Source organism: Bos grunniens, chromosome 20 (assembly GCF_055505025.1).
Source record: "Bos grunniens cultivar Pamir isolate PY7600 chromosome 20, Bosgru_T2T1.0, whole genome shotgun sequence".
Classification (NCBI taxonomy): domain Eukaryota; kingdom Metazoa; phylum Chordata; class Mammalia; order Artiodactyla; family Bovidae; genus Bos; species Bos grunniens.
In genome coordinates this window covers 49450592-49469399 of record NC_141184.1, presented here as the reverse complement: position 1 = coordinate 49469399, position 18808 = coordinate 49450592, and the positions used below count along the sequence as shown (strand labels likewise).

The 18808-nt window shown below is 43.3% G+C and overlaps 1 protein-coding gene across 4 annotated transcripts in view; it reads right to left on the bottom strand.

Moving 5' to 3' along the window:
• MAP3K1 (mitogen-activated protein kinase kinase kinase 1) overlaps nt 1-14417 on the bottom strand; it is a 77083-nt gene extending 62666 nt beyond the window's left edge. Inside the window, exon 1 of one of the 4 annotated variants that reach the window (XM_086361790.1) lies at nt 13902-14417. In XM_086361790.1, coding sequence (XP_086217916.1) covers nt 13902-14380 — 479 coding nt within the window. In that variant the 5' untranslated portion in view covers nt 14381-14417. Of the gene's footprint in view, nt 1-12815; nt 13229-13440; nt 13576-13901 lie in introns of those variants that run through there. The other 3 variants (XM_086361791.1, XM_086361793.1, XM_086361792.1) reach the window with 3 other exon arrangements.
• Nucleotides 14418-18808: the final 4391 nt, after the last annotated feature.

Here is an 18808-nt window from a genome sequence, read left to right as displayed (position 1 = left end):
CTACAAAGGCTTTCTATTTTGTCCCAAGCACTGCGAGCAGCATGGAGGCAGAGAGCCCTGCGTGGTTCTCCGGCTTGGTTGCTGAGCCCTGCCCCAACCCAGACAGGGCTACCTGAACTACACTCACAGTTCTCCGTATCAGCACACAACCCTCCATGGACTTCCAGGCCTCTGTGTGTTCTCCACACACCCCTGCCTCTACCCCCAGGCCATGAAGTCTCTCTCCAAGTCCCTTTCACCTGTTTAACTCCTCTGCACTCTTCAGGACTTAGTAGTCCTCCCATTTCCCGGAAAACCTTCCTGTACCCTCCCATTCCCAGCAGACTGGCCAGCCCCACCCTTGTCTCCAGGCAGTCTGTTACCTCGTTAAACTTCATGGGCTTCCCCACAGCTGGGTCCCCAGCACCTTGGCGCCTAGGTCACAGCAAGTCATTCCAAGAGTGCTCATGAAGCGTGACCCCAGCCGGGTCAGGAGTGATGACAGCACTGACAATGGGCACTCACCCTGGCGTGTTTACTACTCTGCCTTTCCGTTTTTCTAGAAAAACCACCCACAGACCAGACAAAAAGATCTGCAATGACCCTACAACTGATGTGCTTGTTTTCCTACAACCCATGAGCTCCCCGGCACCTTGCCATGGAGGCCAGGCGGCGGATAGAAACCTTGTGACGGATGCACCTAGGCCACAATCAGCCTCTGTGCTCAAGCGCTGAGCGTATCTGTTCTCTGACTTGAGGGGTCTCGGATTACTCTGGGTGACAGCAATCCCGTCGTCCCCCTGGAGCCACAGAATACTGGTGCCAGGACCTCCTGCGGACACCAAACTCTACAGATGCTCAAGTCCATATACTATAAAACCATGTAGTACAGCCAGCTCTCGGTACCTGCAAGTTCTGCAACCATGGAAATGGAGGGTCGACAGGACGTTGCCTGGCACCAAAATATTTTCCCAAGACTGTACCTCTGAAATTTTAACACAAATTAAAAGAAAAATCTGATTCGCTTTACCATAATGTATTATAATTTTAAAAGAATTTTTCTTTTTAAACATTTGTTCAGTAAGACATGACCATATATGTGATGACAGAGGAAAAACTTTTTAAAAAGATTTATGAGGAGTTTTCCTTTAAAAAAAAAAAAAATTTATTTACTTATTTATTTGGTTGCACCTGATCTTAGTTGCAGGATTTTTACTTGCAGCATGCAGACTCTTAGTTGCGGCATGTGGAATCTAGTTCCCTGACCAGGGATCGAACCCAGGCCCCCTACGTCGGGAGTGAGGAGTCTTGGCCGCTGGACCACCAGGCAAGTCCCTAAAAAGGCCTAAAAGTGGCAAAACTAATTCAGATACCAAGGAACTTTAAATCAAAGAGTTCAGTAGAATTCACAATACGTATCGACTTCTGGGGAAACTCTGGGAGACAGTGAGGAACAGGGAGGCCTGGCGTGTTACAGTCCACAGAGTCACAAAGAGTTGGACACAACTTAGCGACTGAACAACAACAACTAACTTCCGCAAATAGTCACATTTATATTTAATACAATAGAATACCAAAAACTGTTCATTGCAGGGGGAATAGAAACATATTAAAAATTACCTCACAGCAGAGACAACATAAGTATTCTAGACAGAAGAAACAACATTTAGCGCACTGAGAGAAAAGAAGGGTCAGCCAGGGAAACAAAAGTGTGAACCCAGCCCTGAACGACTGGAGCAGGGTGTTCAGCAGGGGGAGCTGAGAGGGGCGCAGAGCCAATTACCACGCGCTTCTGAACTGCATTAAGGAGTCTGGACTTTATTCCTGGGATGAAGAAAAGTTTTTTTTTTTCCCCTCTGAATTCACTTATTTAAAGATAGAACACAGCCATTCAAAATCGTAGAGCACAATATCAACACAGTTTAAAGCTAGGGAATTAAGTTGAATTGTTGTATTTAATTTACATTAATAAATATCTTAAAAGAAGCAAAAGTAGGTTTTAAGATTTATTAAGACGCTAATGACCCAAGTAACTAAGAGAATCTAAGCTGAGAGTGATATTGTGTGATTTTCAGGTTGAAACATTACAGTAACATATATTTCAATTAGACAGCAGCAAATACAAAAGCATCTTCTGAACTGTACAGTATACTGTATGGAGGAGTTCATTCTATAGCATTTCATCATTCTCCTGGCCTCAGTTTGTGCATAGACGGCATGCTGGACACCAGCAATTCACATTACATAAATTATCCACCACTCACAAGGTATGAAATCTATATTATACATGTATAATATAGAAAAAATGTATATTATATACATGTATAATACGCATGAATGGAAATTATTCTTGAATGCCAGAAACAGTGCCAATTCTTTCTGACAGACTTGGGATTTCCCACCTTTGCCACTGATTAACGATCTGAACTGCCTGTGTTTCGGTTTCTTCATTTTTAAAATGAGAAGTCTGGGCTAGATTTTTGTCTACTTTAGTGTCAAGATCAGACTTCCATAGTAGAAACCTCATTCTAACTGCAGTGAGTGACTGAGGAGAACATGTCCAGGAGCCAGAGGCTGGTTAGGAAGAAGTTTTGCAAGAATTGGGAGGAGGTGACAGAGGCCTGACCCTGGGTTAGCAGCTGTGGGGGTGGATTCCAGGGCTAGCTGACAACTGACAACAATAGAACTAGAGACTGATTGGATGCTGAGGGTGAGAAGACCAGCGTAAGAGCACAGCCGCTCCGGAGGTGGTGGCAGGAATTAAACCAATGGCACCCCAAAGGACCGGGAGGATGGAGATTCTGTTTGGGTGTGTGGTGGCTGCAGCACCTGGCTGAGCTACACCTCCTGGAGAAACTATCCCAGAGGCAGGGGTGTGCAGGGTTCTGTCACTGAAGCCAAGGCATTTTAGGCACCAAAATATTATAAAAATGATTCACCAAAGACACAACTAATAGTCTTCTGATGTATCTTTTTCTCTCCAGTCAATGACATTCTTTAAGGATCTTTGTACAAAACTTGAAATGTGATTATTTAAGAATTTAGCCCTTTGTGCAAGAGTAAGATCTGAAATAAAGAAATGTATTTGGGAACGTCGAAATATTTGAAAATTTAGTATGTGATAAAGGGGATACATTTAATCAATAAACAATGCTGGGAAACCTAGCCAATCATTTGGAGAAAATAAAGTTAGGGCCTTAAACTTCAGATAGATCAGAGACGATTTCTTTTTTAATCTATACAAATAGTATTAGAAAAGACTGGTGGATTTTTATAATCTTATGCAGGGAATAATAATAGCTATTGCCTACACAGCGTTCATCATGCCCCACGCACTGCTTACAGTGTTTATACAAACACTTTGTTCTTGCAACAATTCTGAAGCAATATTTTCATTTTAGAGTAAGACCATTCAGAAAGAGAGGGAGAGAAAGAAAGAAATGAAATCTGAAGGACTATTTAAAGCCTCTTTATGGAATGACAGTATCGTTGAAATTAATAAATCATAACACAAAAGTAGAGGAAAACATTTCCAATAAATGTGGAGCTAATGTTCTAATACATAAAGGATACTTAAAAATCAATAAGAAAAAAATAAGCAATTCTCTCTCATGTGAAAGTCACAAAAGAAGTAGAAATTGTTAATAAATACAAGTTGTACCATGACGCTAAAAAGCTAAGAAATGCAAATTAACATAAGAAACCATCTTTCATAGACTAATATCAAACACTGGCAAGAATGTGAAGCAACACGCACTCTCACATACCACGAGATGAATGGAAGCTGACACAATGTTTTACAGGGCAATTTGGCTGCATGAAAATTTTAAATATGCATAACCCTTGACTCAGCAGTTTTACTTCTGAATATTTATTTTACAAAACCAAATGCACAAATATCTGAAAATGTATATACAATGGTAGTCACTGCAGCGTGATAACTACCAAACAATAAACAATATGTCTACAAAGAAGAGACTGGTTAATGAGACAACCAGACGATGGAATGCTATGCAGTCATGAAAATGACAGCTCTACGTTCATCGTTAATAAACAAAATGCTGTTAAGAAAAAAAAAACTGTATAGCAATCTATGTAGTACTGTTCTTTTGTTAAAAGATAAATAAATGTTTAAAACAAATTGTTTTGTTGCTTTCAAAAGGACTGTCTAACCATTTTATTAATAAGCTTAATCTAAAAATTCTGAATTCAGAAAAATCACAAGGACCTTATATAACAGTGTAGAAATGCCAGTGTGCCAGAAAAACTGAAACATATTTTCAAATTTCAAAATAAGTTTATACTGACATTAAAAGTTTTTTAGGAACATGAGTATCTACATTAATTAATAAGTCACATCTTTTTTTTAAATCTAAGGATCAATGAAAATAATCTGATTTATTACTTAAGAAGAATTTAAGAATATCAATAAAATCCAGATAATAAATAATAGGTATAGCCAATTAATTATTTTGAAAGAGGACAAAAAGAAATGTGAAATGTCTTTCTCAAAACACTCAACATCTTAAGACATGTGAACATCAAGAATCCAAGCTTTTCGCAAGCAGCCATCTTATTAGACCAAAGTCCTCACAGTAATTAAATAACTTGGTCAACATTGCAAAGCTGGGCTTACTGCCTGACTTCTCACAGTCTAGCTAGGAGAAAGGGCAGTATATATTGGTGGTGGTGATTAACTATTAAGGCATCTTTTTTAATCGCAGGATATAAAATGACTCAGGCCAACAAACAGAGCAAAAAACTCTGCCACACAGCCAACCCACAGGACATTGGTAAGGAGCAGCATCCAATTTTATGTAATTCTAAAGAACACTTCATTTATTCAGCACCAAGGCTACAGGACCACCTCTTCCAGATAATTTAGATGTTTACCACTTTGAGGATCAAACTACTTGCTACAAACTATCAGAGACAGAAAACTTCCTTAATGTGTTACAAGTTTTCTAACTTGGTTGACTGAATGGAGGGAAATGCAACAATCTTGTAAGCCACAGTCATTATCATTACAGAAAACAAAACCAATCATATAATCTTGATCACTCTCATTTTACAAATAAGGAATCTGATACCCCAAAAGTAATGCAGGAAAGTGCTGTGATTTAATAAATTCATAATCTTAGAGGTGATCCAGATGTGTGGAACCAAGCGTTCCAACACTAGGCCGCCCCCAACTGCCATGTTCCAATGTCCTCTTAGCAGGTCCCTTTCTCCCCCCTTCTTCTCACCTGTCAGGGCTCTGCCTATACTCTGCCTTTAGGGAACCTGTCTCTTGCTCTAAGTATCGGTCTTCTTACTGGCTGCTTTTAATTGCTGCACATATGTTGCTGCTGCTGCTGCTAAGTCACTTCAGTTGTGTCCAACTCTGTGCGACCCCATAGACGGCAGCCCACCAGGCTCCCCCATCCCTGGGATTCTCCAGGCAAGAACACTGGGACACCAAATAGACAAGACTACAAGAACAATAAAAAAAAAGTCAGCAAATCCTGAGTGAATGCCCCTGGAACTCTTCTAAGTGTAAAATCAAAGAACTTCAAAGCACAGATTTTGTTACAGGCCCTTTGGCAGTTCAGAGCCTTCTTTTCTTACTTCTTGGTACTAAACCATGTTCCAGATAAGGGAGGGTTTAGTTACCACCAGTAAATTTTAAAACGTTTTCTTTAACGGGGGGTCTTGGTTCCTGAAATCTCACATAGTACTTGTCTAGCAAATCTTTTCTTTAATGCAAATGTGAACTATTTATCCCAAGTTGAATCATTATCAGTAGCAAATTCATAAATTTTGGATGAAGTAGGGTAATTGGGACAAAAATCCTAAACATGGTATCCTAAATTCAGATAACATTCCGAGAACTCAGAAAAAGGAATCATTGTATTAATGCATAACAGGTCCAGGTGTATATTTATTTATATACATATGCACATACACACACACGCACGCATGTGTGCACACACACACACACACTTTCAACTCCCTGGTAAGAGCAGAACTAAATACACAGAGCAAACACTTCTTACAGCGTATTATCATGCAGTATAGCTCTTTCCTTTGTACCACATTAAGCCATCCTACTTCACCTGTGGCATTTGGTGTGTCTAATACCTCAGATACCTCCTAATGAATCTATCACATACTGAATATTTGGAAACACCAATCATCTAGGGTTTTGCCATTTAACTCCATCTCAGCTAAGTCTTGATTACATCTGACCAAAGGGGAAGAACAGACAATCCACTGGTTTGATCTTGCAACATCATAACTACCTGCATCCATTTATTCAACAAATTCTTACTGAGGATCTACTCTGGGCCAGGCATTTTGCTAGGTTCTGGGTTCCTACCCAGCCAAAGGCTCTGCCCACTTATGTCCTTTCAGTCTTCAACGGAAGGCAACCATTCACCAAATGAGACAAATACAAAATCAAAGCACTAACAGCAAGGACATGGAGCTAAAAAGGCAGTCTAGGAGATTAGGGAAGGAAGGCTTCCCTGAGGAAGCCTCAGTGAGCTAAGATCTGAAAAGGGAGGAGCTGACTCAGAACTGGGAAAAGTGCTCCAGGACAGAGAGCAGGCGGTGCCACAAAGGCCAGATGGCAGAGGTGGTGTGCTGAGTCAGGAAACGAAGGCAGTCCTGCTGAGAACAGGGTGTGTGTGATCAGAGATGGGCCCAGAGAGGCAGCCAGGGGCTAAACCAGGCAGGGACTCTGTGGGACATCTTAAGAATTCCCTGATCTTTATCCAAATGGAAAGCATCTGAACGTTTTAAAATTCAATTTAATTTTACTTTTCTACAGGAAAATTGCTACACTCAGATTTACATTTTAAAATGATCACTCTGGTCACACAATATGGAGAACCAACTGGAAGGGAGGAAGCAGGAGAGAGGGAGCAAGTTAGGAGGCTACTATGTTAGTTCAAATGAGAGATCACGGAAACCTGGACTAGGAATATGGTAACAGACCAAAGCACCAGCCTCTGATATGGAACTGAAGACTAGGAGTTGTCAAGGGTAACTACTAGGTTCTGGTCCTGCCACTTCATGAGCAGAGAACTCATGAGTATGAGTAGGGCAAAGTGTAGGGAAAATCCTAAATTTGGTTTCAGATGCCTGAGTATGGATGTGTTCTGTAGAGAGGTGTGGCATCTACGAGAGGTCATGGCTAGGAAAATAAACTCTATACTCATTTATGAAAGGTCAAAAGTTGACCTAAAGGCATTAATGAGACTGGGGTGGGGGTGGAAGACAGGAAATGAGAGAAGGCCTGGACCTGAGGATATTCTACTATTAATGCTGAAGAAGCTGAGGAGCCATTAAAGAAGGGCTGGCAGGGTTAAGAAGACAATCAGGAGGGCCTACCCATCAGCACAAATAACTAGACACTCAAACCCCAGAAACCAAATTTTCTCAATATTTGACAGTTTACACATGGCTCCAATTACTTTGTAACCACACTGAGTTATTCAACTAATTCTGTAAGGTTTACATTATATAAAATTGGTCAACATTATTAATCACTGCTTGCTAAATACCAATTACTGCTACAGAATACCAAGGAATACACCAAAACTCATAAGAAATAGTTCCTGCCTTCAAAACTTGCCTTAAACTAGATTATGATTAAAATCACATCACATTAAGTCATGAGTTAGTGTCTTCTGATACACTTATTTAAAAATTAATTCATCCTAACACTTTGGGAAAATTAATTCATCCTAATGCTCATCTTAATGCTCTTAGATAAGACCCTGATGCTGGGAAAGATTAAAGGTGAAAAAGAAGAGAATGAGATGGTTGGATGGCATCACCAACTCAATGGACATGAGTTTGAGCAAGTTCTGGGAGACAGTGAAGGACAGGGAAGGCTGGTGTGCTGCAGTCCATGGGGTCACAAAGAGTGGGATGCGACTGAACACTCACGTGCATCCAACATTCATGGGTGCCAGACTCTAGTCTAGGTGATGGGCAATGGCATAAAGAATAAGACAGAGTTCCTTGTCTGTTAGCAATTGATATTTAGCATTCAGAATGCTGTAAGACCAGTTTCAAGATTATTCGATGCTGCATCAGTTGAATGGTTATTTAGGCCATAAAGGAAGGCAATAATCCCAACTATTTATCAAGAGTACAATCTCTACCCCCCACCCTGATATCTACCCTCTTCTTACTCCACATACACTCATCATCATGCTTACTGTGACACTTAGTTAACACACGAACTACAGCACTGTGTAAACTCCAGGCACTTGCTTCAGTCTTTGAGAGGACTGAAGGTCTCATCAGTAATTCCCAGGTGACAGACTGCATTTTCAGAAATACACGCTTGGTGTGTCTTAAGAACTTAACAGTTCTTGGCTCTCTATAACATCTCAATCTATTTAACCAAACTAACCAGACTGGTTATTTCGAAGGATTCTATCGCTAACAGTATAGAATTCCTTTACATACCAAACATACCTAAACCAACCCACAGGCCAGAGCAAATGAAGCAAGGATATCTTATTGATTATCTTATAGTCTAGAGCATACTTTGTATGTTTCCCAAAGTTAGTTCCCTAACTAGCAGAGTTACTTTTACTAATAATAAAGCCTGAATTTTAAAACCAGTGTTGGCAGATCCTCAGTTTCTTGCTCCTATACCCCCTACTTAATTTTCTGTTCAAGAAAGAAAAAAAAAAAAAAAATCACATCTGAACTTGCAGTTCCCTACTCATACCTTTGAAGAGTACAGGCAGAAATAGTTTGAAAGTAATCTGTATCTAAATTCCTTTTGCCACTGCTGTGGAAATAGAAAAGCTACAGTATACATCTGTCCTAAGAAAGGGAAAGAGACCAAAGGGAAAGAGCAAAAACTAGCAGACCAAAGGTACAAGCAGAAAGCAGAACAAAGCTTCCACCTTTAACCACTGCCCTGGAAGGTCAATTATTCCTCAGAAAGCTAAGGAAGTACTACTGAATTCACTGCAGAGATACCGTGTGAAATACTGTCTGTGGGTGAGAGTCACGGCACTAATCCTTATCTAGGTGCTCCTTTCTATTCCCATGACTCTCAGAACACTTAACATGGCAGTGTGACACCTCTTCATAACACAATCTGCCAGCAGAAACAGAGGCTGTGCACTGATGACATTTTTCTCTACCACCCAGAAAATCACCTCGCAGAGGTTCATAAAAGTTGGATGAATGAAATCTAAAACAAGTACAAACGGACAGGATCTGACTCTACTGGAACAGTTTCCATGTGTGATGATTAAAATGAATGTGTGATATTATATTAGCTTCTTTATTTCCTTCTACTTATAAACTGCACAAACCAAGAAACCTAGGAAACACTCAACACTCATCAACCATTCTCCCTGACTAACACAGTGAAGTGACCTAAGTACAAATCGTTTATTCTCCCTGCCTAACGTGATGAGGTGATCTAAGCACAGTTTACCTGTATTACATGTACGAAGCCAGGTTACAAACACCATGCTTTATGGACACGTCAGGAGACAAACGCATTGCCAATGGCACTGGGTAGAAACCTGTCATTCTCACATTGACTCTGGAAGGACAACTTCCGTCTTCAAATCATTAATCTGGTCATTAATTTGTAAAAGAAAGTGGAGACAGCAGAGAGGGATGGAAAGAAATGGACTGTGCAGTGAGACCGTCAAGGACTGGAATCCTAGCCTGTTTTCCAGTCGTGTGATCATGGGGCTTTCACATCACACGTGAGTTTCTCTTGAAAACAGAAATTACAACACACTGGAAGGCTGCAGACATGATGAAATGAGCTAATATATAACTTGCCTGACACACAGAAGGCAAGAAAAGTGACTATATAAAAGTATTTCTACTTGATCAATGAACATGTTTATTAACCACAGCAAAAACCCTCTTATTTTCTTGCAAGAACACCCAACTAGCACAGTCAGCTTTGCAGTGAGAGCATTTATAAATGAACATTTACTTCAATTCTGTTTCTGATTACTTCTTTCGCGTTTCAAAATGTTCTTAAATTATTTCTTAAAAACAACTGGGGATGATTCTTAATAGTGCATATTTCCCTCACATTAATCTTTTTTACCCATTTACATTTTAAAGTAACTCTAATTTTCAGCTTAGGATATAAAAAGAGGCCAGGACTGAAGAAAACAACCAAGTCTAAGGAATATACCTGGTATATCTGATATAGCAAGGCATTTCAAGGCTGGAAGTACAAAATTCTGCAGCTCTTAAGGAGCCTCTGGAGACTAATGCTTCTCCATGCCACATTCTCCTATTGCCTTCCTCAAAGAAAAATAACCCTCAACCCAAGAAGACTGGATACAAAATGCAAAAGTTGTGCCTTCCAACTCAGAGAACTTCTGAATGCCCCATGTTTTTCCTCAGGGGAATCCATTCCCTATTAACTGCCCCAGCCACCCCAGCATTTCTTCTGGAATGCTCCCAGCAACTGTCAAGGGCTGATCAGCAGACAGCCTAGGCAAGCTGTAGCTGGTTCTTTTGCTCTTGTTGAAAGCAAAGAACACTCCTTTCATTCCATATTTTGAAATCTTCCAAGTCAGTAAGTCAGCAACCATTTCTAAAACGTGCAACATATGCTTGAGGAACTATAGGAGATGTGAAAAAGAATATCGATGAACAGAGCTACTTCCTGTTTTTTTTTGTATCTAGCAAAATGGAGTTATTATAGCATATTGGAAATAATGTATTAAGGAATGTTGGTTAACCAGTCACTCATGCCAGAATCAGATATGAAAAGAAAACTAAAGTTGGCAACAATTCTAGTTCTAATATTTTTTTCCCTTTCAAAACTATATTTAATAATCTTTGAAGAATGCATTCATTTTCTTACCTGATTCAAAATAAAACTTGGAGACAATTCCTAACTACAAAACTTACAAATTCATGTAAGACTAACTTCTGTAACTACTTCTGTCATTTTATAAAATCACCAATTAAAAAAAAAAAAAAACTTATTTTGGGGCAATAATTTTCCTACACCTCCTTTAGTAAAAACTCAGTAAATTATATTTTTAGTCCAGAAGCTTCTAAAAGGAAGTGAAAGCTGAGGGCTATATGAGGATATAAAAGCAGCCTATGAAACAGCTTCAGTTTTAAGGAAAAACTAACATTAACAAGTACAGCATATCTTGTTCTTTCATGGGGCCAGCAAATTGATAGTTAGGTGTTTTTTTTTTTTAAGTTACAAAAATAGGATGGAGTAATTATATCTACCAAACTCACAATAGCCTGTTCAATGGAGAGTAACACTGTAATTTCTCTTCAAAGACAGTAAATAGGAAGAAAAAGCCCCTAATTCTGTAATAGAAGGAAAAAATCCCAAACCCTTGGGCGCCACTTACAGGCAAAAAAATTTCACTGATTTCAGTTACTAACCTGAAAAAGACGGGTGGACTTAAAATCTTCTATTTTTAATATCAGTATTATTTATATTATTTACACTACAAAATTGTATTTTCCACAATTTCAATTTCTACACCCAAAGATCAAAAACTGAAGAAATTATGAAATTTAAAAACTTTAGGAATTCTCTTTAAAAAAAATACGACAGGTCTTAACAGATGGGTGTCCAGATGTACAGTACTACTGAAACATAAAAATATTTCAAAATCTCGATGTTAGATGATCCTACTAAAGTATGAATGTACCTATTATCCAAAAAGTAAAGTTCAATTGCAATTTTACTGCTTACAGTCAAAGTGCTTATACCAACAGATTCAAATGAATTTCAACCCCATGAACAAGGCAATATGGAAAAAACTATTTCAAAAGTAGAGGAAATCAATATTTTACTATAAATGAAATGTTTATATTATTTGAGATGAATAAACAGCATTCTGGCCAGTGAAATTCATTTAAAAAAATGATTTTGCCCATTAGTCTATTATTTCATATACTGTGCAATTATAATCCACCCTTTCCAAAAAGGGGAGGGGGAAAAACTAGGTTATAAAATGCAAAAATTAAACATGGACTACTCACTCCCTGAATTCTATCTGCTTTCACTTTCGTCCTCTTATTTTGTGTGGAGACAGCACTAAACATCTATACATTAATTTACAGTGGTTCCTCTTCTACTATATTCATAGCTCGTTAAGATGGCTAGAATGCTGAGGCTTGCTAAATTATTTACTGCATCCCAAAACTTAGTATCATGGGAATAAGACAAAATTCACCTCTCAAATTCAGGGTTTAATATCTTTAACTGGACCTCACTTGTAGTAACAATCGCCTACAACGAATCTTTCCAGTCAAGTTCTAATGCAATCTGCAAAGGAGCAGTAGAGAAACATAACCCTTGTAAGACTAAGCTACATGTACAAGTGCACACAGAAAACCAGCACAGTCACAAGTCTCCGTTCCTCTCAACATTGCCATGGCACACTGCGGACCACATTTTTAGGGTTCCCTCCCCCGCGAAGTGGGGAAAGAGAAGGGGGCAACTTCTAAGTAGCAATCAACAAACTGCGGTTTTAAACAAATAATCAAGTTGCCCCCAAAAGTGCCAAATCACTAGATAATTAACGAAAGCCAATGATTCCTACTGTCAAATTCGTTTCACAAGGGAAACCAATACAAGGCACTTTAAAACATTCAGAATAAAGGTCAGGAAACCCTACAGGGAAACGGGTGACTATCACAACATTTCCAGCAACTCAAAACACCCCTCAAACCTGTGCTCTGCATTCACTAGATTTTAAAACAAACAAACACAAGGACTATGGCTGTCACATTTAAAAGAATTTCCTCACACAAAAATTTCTAGTTGCCAAAGAGCCAGGCCAGGAACGGCTGGCCTGAGTTACCTTGCACATACCGTAACGCGCAGGCAGCCTAGGGCCCCGGAGCACACCTCACTGGGTCCCCTGGAATCCCGCGGCGGCCCACGCAGCTGCAGGGAGCAGGAAGCACCGCACCCGCGCCGCGGTCCCCAACCACGCCGGAGAGGCTGCGGGGAGTAGGCACTACCGCTTTGCAACTGAATGGCTGACACATCCGGTCCTGGCTCTTACACCACTCCGCCAAATGCAAACTTCAAAGGCCAAATTCAAACTCCAAACAGAAGTCACTCAAGTCTCCGTGGTGCGGTCTGTATTCCCCAGGACACTAGGAGTCCCTTGGGGGACGCGATTAGAAAACTCTCAGTCCTAACACCCCGCAAGCCCCCGAGAGCTTGCAGCCCGTCAGCCCGCACCGCTTTGACAGGCGTTACAGAGCCGTCCACCCGGAACCCCCTGCGGCCGCGCTCGGGGCGCGCCGCCTCCGTTCCGGCCCGGCCTCCGGTACCTGCCTAGAGGCTCTGCCTGTCACGGCCCGGGGAACCCCACCGCTTTCTGCGCCGCCGCCCTCCGGTCCCCCAACCCGGCCTCGGGCAGGGCTGCCCACCTACTTCGCCCACCTACACCGCCCGCCCGCAGGCTCAGGCCTCACCCCCGCGCCCCCCGGGACTCAGGTCCGGGGTCGCCGCCGCCGCCGCCGCACTGCTGCTCGCCTCTTCCAGCCTGACCCGGAGGGCAGCGCCAGGGTCCTGTTCCGGGGCTCCTCGGAGAGCCCCGATCCCAGGAGCCCCACAAAGCCAGCCCGGCCCCCCACACCTTATCTCAATTGGTCCAAGCAGCGCGGCTCGCACGCCTGTCACATGTCTGCAAACAATAACAAACTCTCCAGCACGTCCCCGCCCCGGGCCCCCGTCCGGTCCCCCAGGCCAGGTCCGGGGCGCCGCCCGAAGCTGGAAGGGTCAAAGGGGGTGCCCGAGGGCTTGGGTCCCGGATAGCCGCGCGCAGCCTTGCTCTGCGGAGCCCCGGGACGCCCTGCGCGATGCTGGGGTTCATTCATTGCAATAGCCCGCCAGCCCCCCAAGTCCCCGCCGCTCCCCGGGCCGCGCTGCTCACCCAGCCGGGGCCGCCGCAGTCGGCTCGGCGGCGGGCGTCCGCTTCTCCCCCGGCTCGGCCCCCGCGGGGCTCTGGGCGCCGCTGTCCGGTGCGGCCGCCGGCTCGGCAGGGTGGGCGCCACCGCGGCTCGCGGCTCCGTGGGGCGGCGGCACCGCCACAGGCTGGAAACCGCTCCCGCCCGCCGCCGCGTCCGGGGGCTCCGGCGACGGGGAAGTGGAGGAGGACGGCGGCGAGGCGGCGAGGAAAAGCGGCGGCTCGGGCAGCTGGTCCAGCTCCACACTCCGCACTTTGCGCAGCTGCCGCCGCCTCCAGTCCGCCCGCTCACGGCCCCCACTGCCCGCCTCCCGCAGCAGCCCCGCGGCAGCCGCGGGCGCGCTGCTCGCCTTGAGGGCCCCTCTGCCGCCGCCCGCTTCGGGGCTCGCCGCCCCGGCGCCCGGGAATCCCGAGGACGAGGCGCGATTCCCCGCCGCCGCCGCCATTTTCTCTCGCGGGCTACATTCGCTCGGCCCCTGCGAGGGAGGGAGGGGGCGGGGAGAGTGCAGGGGGCGGAGGGCGGGCTCTGCGCCTCTAGCGTAGGGCTGGCTGCGCCAGCTGCGTGAGCGCGGCCCTTCGGGCCCCCGGCCGGGACTGACGGACGGGAGGGCGCGTGGGGTTCGGTGGGGGGAGGACGGCAGGGACGGCGAACCGCCGGTTTTGGTGGGGAGTGGGCTCTTAGCCCCGCGCGCGGGCCGCCGAGGTGGCTGCCGAGGTGGCCGCTGCGGGGGCGCGCTAGGGTTCGCGCGCCTCACCCGCCGTGCCGCCAGGTAGTCCCGGGCTGCACCGGCGAGAGGAGGAGCCCCTCGGCGGCGGAGCTCCGCTTCCTCTCCGCCGCAATCTCGGCCCGGCTTGGCCGGCGCTCGCCCTAAGGGAATTGCAATTCGAGCTTTGATGGACGGTGCGTTGAAGGGGGCGCAAGCCAGAGGGTCTGCAGTCTGTCATTCGCATGCCCGTTGCAGTGGGCGTCGGGGAACCCGGGCGCGGACTGACCTACCCCCGCCCCCGCCTCCACTCCGCGCGGGACGCGCAGGTGGCGCCCGGGGCGCTCGCCTGCTGCAAAGCAAAAGAAACCCAGTGTTCAGCTGACGTGATGCCGCGGACCCAGAACACAAGTTTATATATAAAAAAAGCTTTCCTCATCTTTTGCCCACCCCCAGATCGTGCTACAAATAAAACAGAAGTTTCTGGAATATCGTGTTCCAAACCTGAAATCCCAGGTTTGGGACATCCTCTTCACCCACTGTTTCGCCCCCAGCTAGAGGGAGACCGAGAGGACCGGGCAATGGGGTCGGGGTGGGGGGGGGGTGGTCGAGGTGAATCGTTATAAATCTTTTTCCTTTTTTTTTTTTTTTTTTCCTCCGCTGTCTTTGGGAAAGGCAGATATGCAGGACCACAGCATGTTTGGGGAAGGAACCAGGAAGTCCTGGCTGCTGTCATCCTCCGCCAGGTTCTGACCCTCCCCGAGCCCTATGCCTCTGGCTGCACGTCCCTCTTCCCCGCAGGGTCGGGCTGCAGTCGGGTTCCCTCCGCCCCCACCCCCGCGGAGCCCGAGCTACCCAGAACGGCGTCACGAACCCTGCTAGTCCCTGAGGGCGTCTGGCGATAAGGTGCTTTGGAATGGAAAAGCACCATTTACATGTTAATGATTTTAGACCTTTCTTCTGGCTTCCCTGTCGCCTTTACTTCTCCCCTCCCTTCTTTTCCTCCAGCCGGTGTGTCAGTGCTGAGAAATCTCCCTCAAGCCCGGAACCGAGTCCCTAGATTTACTTTGTGAAACAGAGATTAAGGCGGGGGCGGGTAGGGTCGGGGAGCGTCGTGGAGGGAGAGAGCTGCTCAGGAAGAGAAAGGAGAGCGCTAACTTGTCAGTGTTCATATATTTAGACAAAAGTCTAAACTGTCTACAAAATAATTCCTTTGATTTCTTGGAAACAGATAAAATGAAAACCTCTTTCTTGGCTATAAATGGTAACTGAGGAGGATGGTGATATCCGAGGGATTTTTAAAGCGGGTTCAGATTTCATATTAGCTCTGTGTTAACTGCTACGAAGTCTGCCATAAGCTAGTTTTAGTTACATCCAACGGTACAAATTTTGAAACTTTAGATAAATCTGTTAGAATTTGAAGTCTACAGTTAGGCTATGATTATACAGTCTTTTAATGGTAGCCAAGTGTATCATCCAAAGCAAACAGTAGTTATTTCCTAGGTCTTCCCGGATTGTTACACCCACCAAAACCTACGTTGGGAAGGATAAACTTCTTTCTTATTTAGATTAGAAAACCTTTAAATTTAAACACATGTACTTAGTTAACTGTAAATGAGAAAAGTAGGTAGATGCCTTTAGCTTTTCAAAATTGTTCCAATTTTGAAGTTTGGCCAGAGTAGCAAAACAGAACGGGATCCAGTAAAACATTTACTTCAGCCTCTTCATTTGTGCACAGTGATGAAAACGGGACCGAGTGAGAAGAGCACAGTACTATCAACTAGCCACAGTCTCTGGCCTCCATCCATCACACCGCCATGGCAAAACCTTAAGTGCTGGTCTTTCACCTGGTTTTTGGTGCTTTGAGTGATTTCCCCCTTTAATCTTTTGTGTATATATTCGAGTTGTCATTATGCACCTTGCCCTGACAAACTTATTTTTTAAGGAAGAATTATAAAGGATGTGCTTGACTGAAAAGGGTGTTCTTCCTCCATCATATGTTGATATAAAGTCTTCTTTGAAGAAACTTTAACCTGTTGAATTGCTACCAAAATTTTTGCGTCTTAAGCGTGGTTAAAATTCTGTCTCTAGTTTGGTGCTGCTGGGTCCTGCTTTATATTACTGCGTAAAGATATATGTCAAATTGCCTTAATTTGATTTCTTTAATGACATAAAGGAGACTTGTGACTCTTCCAAGTTTGCTTGTACACTGAAAATTCCAGTTCCTATTTCCAACCTCTTTATTTCTATTCTCTCTCAGACACAAATGTTGCAGTAATTTCATTTATGCTATGACAACTTTGGTAACCTTTACGTCAATATTTTACAGATCACTGCTTCCACATGGTGCTTCTGGGAATCACCTAAGTCATACTTCAGTTCCTGAATCTCACTCATTTGGAGGATCCAGTTTAATATTGGTGCATTTCCTTCTTGTGCATAAACACTGATGTAGAATGAACAAATTTAATAGGCACTGGCAGAAATATTTCAGTCTGTATATCACTCACCTTGTGTTTCTTAAATACCTATTATGCACACACAAGCAATTTTCTTCTCTTGAGATATTGTTTGTTGTTTTTCATATTTACAAAAGTAAAACAATCCATTTGCAAATTTTTTATTAGTGGGTATTCATCAAGTTGACTCTGCTAGAATTTCAGATCCATCTGTGTGTGGGGTTTCACTCCCCTGTGAAATCTTTGTCTTAGGTAGACATAAAGAGTAAGAAGATAACCTTGAGAATAGAGTAAAAGCTGGTATCCTATCAGAGTTATAAATATTATTATGGAATACTTGCAAGAGAGTTGGGGTGAGAACTTGGTTTCTCTGTTCTCTGTCCATATTTCCAAGTGTTTCCAGATGTCCTGAGTCAGGAAATCTTGTCATTTATGGGATAGTTGACCTTTTGCAAGTACACTGTTCAGTCAGTTCAGTTGCTCAGTTATGTCCGACTCTTTGCGACCCCATGAATCGCAGCACGCCAGTAGGTGACATTATAGTAGAAAGCTTCTTCACCAACCTCCACTTACTGACTCATCTAGTAACAGATACCTGTCATTCCTGGTGTGGTGTGCAGCAGGCAGAGGGATGCTGCAGCATAATGAACGCTCATGATACCTGCTCACTTCTGCTCCCACCATTTGAGTTATGGACCTCAGCGAATCCACCATATTTGTTCCCAAATCTGACTATAGCTGCTGTAACTGTCCTTATAGAATTTAATTAAGTCCTATTAAACATGACTATGTAAGTGCAAAACAAAAAGTTATTCCGATGAAAACTAAGTTAAATGCCTTGAAAGAATGAGTGCAAGCGAGACACTGAAAAGAGTCTCTGTCAAATCAGTTATGGATATGAGGATTGTGAAAGAGTGGAGAAAAAAGCATTCAATTCTATAAGAACTTTGTACATGTCTCTCAGTTTTCACTTTGCTTGAAAGACAGAGTGAAAACTGTAGACCATGAGAAATGTGAGAAAGCCTCTGGATAGTGGACCCATACTCAAAAGACCAAGGCCCTCCACCCAAATACTGGTTAAAACCCCCAAACTATACAAGACAAAACCCTGTTGCTTATGTTTTAATCTAAAGGAAAATAGTTTATACTATATATACGTATGAGATTCCTTTTTATTAACCAGCCATCTAAATATTTTGCTTATATTTGAAAGTATTTAAAATCAGAAACTAAATTTTTGTAGTGAATAATGAAAGCCAGCTGAATCGGGATTTTATATTTAAAACTGCAACTAAGGAAATTTGATTTATCTCACAGTTAGCCAAATTCTACTTACCTTTGCAACTCTGAATGATTCTTTGAATTCTGTTGAACCCTGTTGGTTGCTCTTTTTTGGTGTATAAGGCAATATTCTTCTGTTTAAGTTTTATGGCTTAATCATGACTATCATTTTTCCAAAAAATATATATATATATATTTGAAGACTTCGTACATTTCTCCAAGGTCCTTCTGTAATATTCAGTTTCTTTCTTTGAATCAATGTCCTTGTTGGTTTTCTCTTCTTTTGTGGTCCACTGGTCCAACTCTGCTAAGTCCTATGCTGACAAGACCTTACACATGATCCAGGAAGTTTGGTGTCCCTTCTGGTGGTTTAGTCAACTTCTTCATCTTTTGCAACATTTGTGCCTTCATTTTGTAATTGATTTGCATT